The 10,640-nt window shown below is 39.0% G+C and overlaps 1 protein-coding gene across 10 annotated transcripts in view; it reads right to left on the bottom strand.

Moving 5' to 3' along the window:
- Positions 1-3,721: 3,721 nt before the first annotated feature.
- LOC148855310 (PHD finger-like domain-containing protein 5A) overlaps positions 3,722-10,640 on the bottom strand; it is a 31,472-nt gene continuing 24,553 nt past the window's right edge. For all 10 annotated transcript variants that reach the window (XR_016113208.1, XR_016113206.1, XR_016113207.1 and 7 more), the window contains one exon: positions 3,722-4,453. Coding sequence is in view for 7 of the 10 variants with exons in the window: in XM_088985846.1 (XP_088841972.1) it covers positions 4,085-4,417 (333 nt within the window). In the remaining 3 variants the exon portion in view is untranslated. The remainder of the gene's footprint in view (positions 4,454-10,640) is intronic.

Raw genomic sequence — 10,640 nt, 5'->3', positions numbered from 1 at the left:
TCCTTGCCTTTCCCTACTTTTTTCCTTCAAACCAAACATAGCTGTTCATGAAAGCCCCTTTGCTTAGCTACAACTTACAAGAAGACCTTGGATAAGTACCTACCATTCAATTCCCCAGGCCTTAGTGATGTTGGCTTGATATTGCAACCACCCTGTCATTGATGTTAACCAATTGCATGATAGATGGGTTTGGATAGAGAATAATTAATATTCAGTCCCTTGTCCCCTCCTTGAGTTGGAATAATTTTCTTCCCATCTAGAGTCTAGTGATGGAAGAAAAGCCTTTCCATCCTCCTACAATTATTCTCTTCCAAGCTAATGCTCAAATTGCTGATCTTGATCCATCTACAGTATCTCCTATTTCACAACTGGCTCCAACTTTTAAATTTAATGTTGATGATGCAAATTAAAGTCCTCATCCTGCTCTAGGGTTGGCATTGTCATTAGGAAACTGGAAGGGAGATCTGATATTTGCTCAAGCTGACAAATTGAGACTCTTAAATCCAGAGGAATGTGAAGCTAATGCACGAAAATTGTGTTTTCATTCTTTGGTTCCTTTGGAAGAATGAAAATGAAAAGATCTTCAACGAAAATGCACAGAAGCCTTAACCATGATGTAGGATAGGGAAAGTGAGAATTTGAAACTGTGTCATGGAGATAACCTAATGAGGAGGAGATTAAAATTAATTTTGATGCCTTTTGTATGAGTAATGGCTCATGTACAATTGATTGTATTTCTGGAGATAAGTATGGGGATGTGTTAAAATACAAAGCTTATTACATTGGTATTACTTCAATTAATTTAATTGAAGCCTGTGCCGCATGGGAGCCTATAATGTTGCATTTAATTTCAAAAATCATCCTTTTACAATCGAAGGTGATTCGTTTCTTGTCATTTCATGCCTCAAGAGGAAGTATGAAGTGCCATGGAGAATGAAAACCGTTATGGACTGATGCAAGAAGTCTATTCATTATAGGAAATTTGGGCATTAGCAGCATTTTTTTAGCTGGCAGGTAAATAGTTAGTCTTCGGCGGCAATCATTTAAAACTGCAGCTAAAAACTAAATTGCCTACGGCTATACCAAAGCCCCCCGAAAAAATAAAATTTTCTTCCTCCTTTTCTGTTCTCTCTCTCTCTTATCTAATCTCCAACGGACGACGTGGATTCCAGCTTCTTCCAGTGAACTTTAGATTCTAGGAGGCTAGGATTCGGGACGGTTTCACATTTGTATTTCTTTGTTTCTTCAATCCCATTCTAATAAGCATTTCACAATGGAGGATTTGGGAGAACCTCTACGTCTTTGATCTTTGCAATGTGAGTTTTCAATTGTTTCCAATGCTATTTTATTTTGTTTAGAAAATTGTAGATCTGTATGCACTATTGTTGCCAAATGAAAGATTATCCTGTGAATATTTGTATAATTGATTACTATCTTGTGAGTATTTGTATTTACCTTGATGATTTAGTGTTCTTTCTGTTCTGGGCAACATTGTAATCTGAAATGCTCTCTTGCGAGGGTTAATGTTTTTATCCCTCCCTTTGTATTTTTCTATATTAATATCTCTTAATAGAAGTTTTTGTTATTTATCAAAAAAAAAATTAGTGTTCTTTCTTAGATCAGATCCATCTTTGATAAAATCATTGATGGATCTGAGTTTGTTGAACTGGATATCCCCAGGTAATTATTAAAAGCAATTGCTGAACTGGAAAACAGTCGATGCATGACATAAAACATAAATCCCCTTCATCTAAAAAGCATTATACGATCTAGATTTAATCCATTTTAACCCATTGACACCATTACGAAGAATCATCCAAATAGCCAATGCATGATATAATTCATTCGGATATCGTTATGTATGGAGGTTGCTAGCTTTTTGTGGATATCATATATATAGGTCACAGTTACAGATACTTCTTTTTGTAAGTATTTCATGAGGAAATCTATCCCTCTTTCTGCATTAATTCAAATATGTTTTCATTGACCTATAAAAAAAATAAAACAGTATCATTTGGTCTAAACTTTGCGTTGTTCTCTTTAAATATGGCAAAGGGATGTATCATCGTCTCGTCCAGATTAAAGAGAAGTAATTGTTCTTTGCATTATTACTGTGACTTGTTATTCCCTGTGAAATCTCTAGTGTTTGTCATATGGAAGTATGGAACTTTTAATTGGTTCATGTCCATGACAAGTCCTCAATTGATTATATGGTGCTCATGGTCACTCACAGCTCTTACCTAAGAAACAACTTAAAAGTACTCATAGAAGCCTATAGCTCTTACCCAAAACACAACTGATCATCAAATTTGCTTTTGCAAATTTTCTAAAAATAACCAAGGTTCAAAGTATCAACACGTATCGGTTGATACATATCATTCTGAGACCCCTCTAATACACCCCTATAGTGGGTGTATCGGGGTCTGATCAGTTCAAGAGGGTGGAGACCTGAACCGGTTCGAAAATAAAAAGTAAAAAAAAAAGATATCGATTCGTCCAATACACCCGTATCAATATTTTGAACCTTGAAAATAGCAGCATACATTCATCCTAACTAAGACCCAACCACAATTTTCTAGAGACTCTATTATGTTATTTGTTGCCCCTTGGGTCCATTGAAATTGCTCTCTCGGTTCTTGTGTTAACTGATTTTGTCCCTACAATATGTTTCTTTGTCGACATGGCCCACGGTCCTTGTTTATTATGCACTAAACATTTCGCAATTATCCAAGAGTCTCCTTCCACCTCTAACTTCTACAATAGCTATAACTTCCAACTCTCTGTTGTCTATTTGTCTTCATTAGGTAACCTAGTAAGCCACTATCAAAAAATTACATCATAACAACATTTTTCTTGATTGCTTTGCTATTTTCTTGGATATCAGCTTCCTCTGTTTTTAAGTGGCTATCTGCCTATCCATATAAAAGTTCTTAGTTCATATAACAAAGAATTGGTAAGAGAAGAAAGCATATCTTTTTATTTTTGTTTTTATTATTATTTTTTTTTTTTTGCTAAGTAACTGTAGATTTCATTAAAGAGCATCCATCAAGCAGAAAATCCAGGTATACATTTTGAGCAGGGGTGTCAATGGGACTCCGAATCTCCTGCCCACGTCTACCCATAACACACTACTCCCGTGAATTGGGAATATCTCCCCCTGCATAATACTATGCAGATGTTGAAATGTTCTCCATGTGTGGCTGTAATAAACGTGGACAGAATTTATGTGGGCAGGAAATCCGAACTGTCAATGAACCTGTTATGGATTGGACCCCATCCAAACCAAAATCAATTTGGACAGATTGGATGTACCAACAAGACATTGAATTGGACCAGTCCAGACTTCATGGTCCAAGGTATTTATTGGAATGTACCAACAAGACATTGGTTTGAACCTAGTCCATCCATGGATTGGGTTGGATTGAACCAATATCTGGTCCATTGATAGAAGATAAAAATATAGGTGTCAACGGACCAGGTTTGGGTTAGAATTAATCTAAATTAAGACAAATTTAAACATACTGAATGGTCCAGACATTGAATTTGATCGGAGCACACCGACCTAGCTACCAACAGTCAGACTAGTGAGTAGTCCGGCAACCATCAATCAGCTCCGGAAGCCACCAAGAGAACAACTAAGAAGAAGTCAACCAAATTTACATCAAAACTCACCCAAATACTGGTTCACTAGAAAATAGCTTAACATAGCGGAAACCATAAATAATAAATCAAAATTTTGACTAGAAATCTAGAACATGTAGATCAATTACAGAAAAAGCATTAGCGCATGAGGCACCATGGAGCCTCAGAAAAGCAGCTATCCTGTCTATATGAATCAATAAATCTACTAAATATTGCTTTAGCTAATAGCCTAATAGTAAGTATACTAAACAGGATTACATGATCAACAATTCCACCTATATCAAAAACTCACCTTTACAAACTTGACCCACAGTACTCCTTTCATCATACATGAATCATGAACTGTATCAGTTGGTAAGGACGCCATAGAGTAGTAGGCAGCAAAAAAAAGACAAATGGAGGGAGTTGCCTTTAAGTAAAAGGAATTAGTTCACATCTCTCGTCATCTTTTCTTAAAGCCATATTTTTTACGTTCATAGAAGAGATCTGTTTTAGCACTCCCCAAATTTACGATCTTTGGACATCCATCCCTATCCTTCTCCTGCTGAGTACACTCCTTGCAGTAGTAGGCATCAGATATCCCCACGCCTCCACAGATCACACATCGTCCCTGGAATGAACCATAATTGCATTCATCACAGACCCGCACAAGGGTACAAGGTCGAACATAAGAGTCGCATATTACACACTTCCCATCACACTTCTCACAAAGCCGTCCAATGGCAATCCCTGGTTGTTTCCTGCACATAATCAGATCTGGATGATGCTTGGCCATGTTTTCCCAAACACTCCTTTAGTTCCTCAGTTGTACCTGCAATATTTCATAGCACATCATTACACCTCCAATCATCTTCTTAACAGCATTACAATGTTAAAAATAAAAAGAAAGAAAAGGCATAAAAAAACATAGATTAGGAGAATGGGGAAGACACCGAGGAACTGAGAATTTGCTTCAGTGCTTCACATTGGCGTGACATGCCCAAGTGTTAATATTCAGATCAGGCAATCATGACCATTCAAATCTATACAGATGAACATTCATACCTATACTGGGATTCTTTGGCATTTTTGCCCGGCTTTGACAAAACCACCTTTAAAGATTACATTTTTTTCTAGGAAGAAGGAATTCAAAGAACTCTCGTTGAGGTAAACAGAATGCCAAGCAAACTGAACTAATTTGGAAGTTAGCCAGAAGATCTACCAGACCATTAGCTGATCTCCTCTCCCACTGAACTCTCACTATTAAGTTGGAAGCTTGCCATTTGAATCTTCTCATTGCTCCCCTAAAGGACCAAGCTACAGTCTCCGGCTCCTTCAACCACCAAACTACCAGTTTAGGATCGCCTTCAATTAGCAATCTCTCAAAGTTCAGCTCTCTAGCAATCTGTACTCCCTGTAGAACAGTTTGAACCTCTGCATTAACCATATTTCTCACTCCAATTGGACCAGAATATAAAGCAACAATTTGAACCTCTACATTTCTAAAGACTCCTCCAATACCAAAAGGCCCAGGGTTACCAAGGCTGCTACCATCAAAGTTTAGCTTAACAAAACGTTCTTCAGGGGGTTTCTACAGTGCTATAGGCTTGTCCTTAACCAAGGAAGAATTTGCAACCAATTGCCAGTTTCTCCAAATGTCATCAAAGGAGAAATGTGAGAAAAGATCCAAAGTTTTAGCCCAAAAGATAGCCCTGTTCAACAAGCAATCCCAGACAGTAGTCTGATCCCTTTCATTCCTCCCAAACTGTCCAAACCACAGCAGCCCTAGCACATATCCACAACACTCTACCTCATCTCTTAGGCCACCTAAAGGTGGCTGGTCAAAGAGTCCACCAATCTGCAAAGATATTGTCCACCGGCATACAAAAAGACCAAAAATCTTTTCCCATAGTCCTACAACAAAGGGGTAGGAAATACGTAGGTGGTAACAACTTTCTCCATTAGCTTTGCAAAGGAAACACCAGTTAGGAGAAATACTCATAATTAGGTCTTCTCTTTTGCAAGTTATCCAAAGTGTTTAATTTTCCAAGAGAAACCTCCCAACAAAGGGCTCCCACTTGGGGGGGAATCGATTTGGACCAAATTTCCTTACATAAGAAAGGTTGGGACCTTGGAGGTTAGAGTCAGAAAACAAACGAGAAAAGAAGGAAGCACAGGAAAACATGCCCAGAGGATTAGGAAACCAGATATGATTATGAGGTTTAGAGTGATCCAAAGAAACCGGGTCTAGAGTTTTGAGAAATAAAGCAGCATGGTCAAGCTTTGGGTCTTCAAGATCTCTTCTAAAGCCTGAGTTCCAATCGACACCTGACGACTAGGAAAGGACATAAACCTCTGAATGGGTTCAATTTTAAAAGGGTCAGAGAATACAAAGGATGGAAAAAGGTCCTTAAAAGTGGAATTACCAATCCAGACATCCTCCCAAAAAAGATCTATCTCCTGTACACACATCATACCTGATAAGGCTTATATATTGGGGAAGAATGCCATTAATAGACCTTAACGGAGTGTTCAAACTTCAAAGTGCCCATCGAGAAACACCAACATCCCAACCATTATTTACACGCCCATGAATGCTCCCTACTACCTTGTGCCAAAGTCTCTCCCTCTCTAGAAGCCATCTCCATAGCCATTTACCCAACAAAGCTACAATCTTGATTCTTCCTTTGAAGATTGAATAAGCCCAAACCCCCTTTCTCCTTGCTTCTACATACTAACTCCCACCTAACAAAGTGATCCTTTCTTACATCACTAGGCTTCCACAAGAAGTCCCTCATTATCCTTCTCTATTGTCAACACCTCCCTTTGTGGCATTGTAAAGACAGAGAGAAAATAAATTAGAAGGTTTGCTAAGGTAGGCTTTATCAATGTAATTCAACCCCCAAGAGGCACATAATCCCTCTTCCGTTCTGACAGTTTCTTAGTATATTTTTCCACAATTGGACTCCAAACCCTTCCTTCCTGTGGATTAGCTCCTAAGGGCATAGATAGATATTTTAGAGGCCAACTAGTTGTAGGGCACCCTAAGACCTTGCTACCCCAACCAGCTCCTCCTCCCCCAGATTCAACCCCACCACACAACCATTTTCAAAGTTAATCTTCAATTCTGAGAAAAATTCAAACTTTATCACCTGCTTCAAATTCCTTGCCTTCTAAGGATCTCCACTCTCATAGAAATTGATTGTATCATCAGCGAATTGCAGGTGTGCTACAATTATGCTCTCCTTCCCTACCCTCCAACCTCTGAAGAGGTCCAGACTATCAACTCACAAGATAAGTCTACACACAAAACCTTCCTTTTCCCTTCTCTTGAAACCTTCCACACACTCGTTAGCTACCAAAATTTGGTAGTTGTCTTCCTTGAATAAACATGAATACATATGTTGGAATTGACTACAAGACAGCCCAATGTTTAGCTCTATCTCTACCTAGGCCATGCCAAGATTAAAAAAAAAAACAAGAGAATCAAGAAGAAATTTTGATGTATGTCAAGGAAAATGTGGCCATTTACATTATTTTCCTAACTAGAGACACTATAGGAGGAAAAACAATCTACAAGGTGTTAATTGACTCTGATAGAACACAAAGGTTTCTCGGGGAGATACAATTGACAATGGAAAAGCATGAAGTGTCAAGTAGTTCAGGTGACATGCAGAACTAAAGTCCTTGCTTCAAGGAATAAAACTCATGTCAACAATGAGCTACCGGCAAGTGGAATCGGAAGAAGACTCTTAGGTGGTAATTGGATATTTATTAGAAGGCAGTGAAATCCCTTAAAGATTTAGACACTTGATGAGAGGATCTAGACCATAGTTGTCAAGGCAACGCCTAGGTAACTAAGCACTTCTTATTGCTTGCCTTGCCTAAATGCCAACCAATTTTTATATTATACTTTACATTATTTTACAATATTTTTATACTGTGAGCTCATAATATTAAGATAAGTGGTGATACACCGTAACATTCTCTCTTTTTTACCTCATAAACCAACATGTATTTGTTAGATTCTTGCTTTCTTAGGGTTCAAATGATAGAGAAGTTCGAAGGCTTGAGGAATGAAGACTTAGAGCAATCAGAATCGAAGACGATGTCTTCAGCTTGTAAACAAGGAGCACCAATTGTTTGCAGATATGTTCTCCTCCCTCTTCCTGCTGTCAGCACCTTCTTTTTCTAAGATAGGAAATAACCCTTTCTACTTCTTAAATTTATGATTCTTGTCCTTTTTTGGAACACAACAGGGGCTATACCCCTTCTTCTTCTTTATTTGATAACTTTTTCTTATCATCGCAATTTTCGATTTTTTTCTTCATTCTTTTTTTTTTTTTGAGACAAGTTCTCCTTCATTATTTTTTAGGGTTTTTTTGGTTTTTCTTTTTTCAGACAAAAAGAGGTGCTTTACCTTTCCTTTTCCTTATTTGTCTGATTTTTTTCTTCTTTTTTCTATGAAAAATATAAAGGTTTAGCCCCTTCTTTTCCTAGGCAATAATTATTTCTTAGACACTAGCCTTGAAACATTAGGAAGAGAAGGGTTATTTCTGAGACACAAACCTTGAAGCACTAGGACACAACAAACCTTAAAACACTAGGAAAAGCAAGGTTACATTTGATACACTAGGTGACGCCTAGGTGGGCACCTAAGTGACTAGGCGACTAAGCGTTCACCTATTGCCTAGGTGTCACGGGGGTAGACCTACAACGGAAGAAACCCATGTTGCATCCAGGCCAAGGGAGGCTAGGACAAGCCTTATATGTGCTTAGGGCTAGGAGTTGCCCGATGAGATGGCTCCACCAAGTTCAAAAGCATTGGATCATGACCTCAGTTCACATGACCGGGGCACTCTGTTGGCTCTTTCCGGTCCATGGGAGGCGTCACTTACGTGCTAAAGGGGGACGGCCAGATGAGAGGCGACTTGGCGCCGATGAGAGGGGCTCCTGTATGCCGATGATGTAGGCACCCGATGTGCTGATGATGAAAGGAAACCGCTGGTCTAGAACACACCAGTGCGCCATGGGCAACGGGGTAGCTCATTCAGCTTAGGCAAGGGGCTGGTGAGGTGTAGGGACATGATTAAGCCAAGCCCACATGCCAAGCCTCCCTTCAGTGAGCGGAGGCGCAGTGCCGGTCCATGCACTGTCCCCATGAGCATGTGTGCGCCCATGAGGAACCCTGGTATCCATGCTAGCCATTAACCAGGGCCGCCCCGCAAGGGATGTTGGTCTAAGAGTGCTAAGGTCAGGCACCCAAGGAGGTCGACCACCCCTCAAAGAGTACGTTAAGTTTTTGGTGGTCTGCCTAAAGAAGACATGAGTTTCCCCAATAATCTTACTAGCAAAAATGACAGTGATGTCCCTTAACGTAAGCCCGCCAAGCGTAGGCAAGGCTAAGCCTGTGTCAGACCGTGACATAGGGTCATCTTGGCACCTTGAAAATGATCTAATAGCTCTGGTTTCTATTCATCTCATTCAAATGGTCCAGATATCATCTAACTCTCTAGTTAGTGGGCCAGTTAGATGGGTGTAGGAAGGTTGAATTTGTATTTGGGGGCATCATTACTAAGATGACTACCTCAATAAATATATCTGTATTTTACCAACTAGCTTTTTCAATTCGGAAATTTTGTGTGTGTGTGTGTGTTTATCTATTTATTTGACTGTAACATGAAAGGTAAATCATTAAAAGAAAAGGTATACATGCAGTATATAGGCTTTGCAGCCCAAGCAAACCAACACAGCAACACGTGAATTCATATGCCAAATAACAAGAATACTTGGGCAAACCCCAAAATGATCTTCATCAGTTCTATCTACCTTCACCCAACTACAGGACATCCTACCCCTAGCACAGACTCTAAGGAAATTCAGACCCATGCGATTAAAGCTCAAGAGAATAAACAGCTAAGAAATCATGAAACAAAAACAACTGACAGACCTAGAACTGCCTCTCAACCATCTAAAAAACCAACCTCCCCACTATCAAAAAAAAAAAAAAGGGCAGAACTATGACTTGTAAAAAATAAAAATAAACAGCTCCCCAAAAAAACCAATTCTGAGACATTAACCAAGTCATCCATGGGATCATGTTCAGACAAAACTCTGGACTTATTTAAATTTTCAGAACTGTTAGTCCACTCCCTTACTTCAAGCTCCACAAACATTTTTCTAGAAAACTCATCGCCACCTAAAAAGAATAACCCCAAACTTTTGCTCACTTGACATCTTAATGAGCGACCTTCTTAATATCTGAGTTTTTTCTTTGCCTGGTGCACCTCTTCAATCGAGATCATGGGTTCAGATTTAGAACACTTCATTGAATCTATCACGTTTTCTGAACATAAACTATTGTCTACACTTGAATTAGAAGCCAAGCCCACTCCTTCAGTTAGCATCCTCTTAGTCCCTATTTCAAAGCTTTTCCCAACATCAGCCACTGTCAACATTTCTGCCACAACATCATTCAATGTAGAACCTTGATAATTGAGAACAGGCAACCACCAGGCCTAAGAAATTTGAGAATTTCTTTTAACACCCTTCCTCTTAAAGACCCTTTTAGAAGGCATACATGGACCAGCTCCCCATAAAATGGTTCTCAATCAAAACGAAGGCCTCCGTAATATTAACTAGCCAAACATTTTTAGGGGTCTTGAACCTTTTTGACACAACTATCTTCTAGTCTTATGCTACCAAATCATCTAAGCTAGAAATTGGATTCTTGATGTTTATAATAGAGCCTCGATTTTCAGGCCTGGTATGACCCAAATTCACACCCACCCTTCCAAATTACAATTTCAAAACTCTACATTCTTTTTTTTTTTCAACAAAGGAGAATTTTATTTGAAATTAGAGTTAAAAAGTTTTACAACTTTGTGTATGGGACTAGAGCTCCCACACTATTACATACTTCTATCCCTTTTTACATTGCAGCCCAAAACAATTGTTGCCTCAAAGCCCCTTGTTTAGCAAGATAATCAGCTAGCCCATTTGCACTCCTTCTAACCCAT

The sequence above is a fragment of the Nelumbo lutea genome, chromosome 4 (genome assembly GCF_056320005.1).
Source record: "Nelumbo lutea isolate HS-2025 chromosome 4, American lotus-T2T, whole genome shotgun sequence".
Lineage (NCBI taxonomy): Eukaryota > Viridiplantae > Streptophyta > Magnoliopsida > Proteales > Nelumbonaceae > Nelumbo > Nelumbo lutea.
Note: the sequence above shows the minus strand (reverse complement) of the source record. Positions and strands in the feature narration are given on the sequence as shown.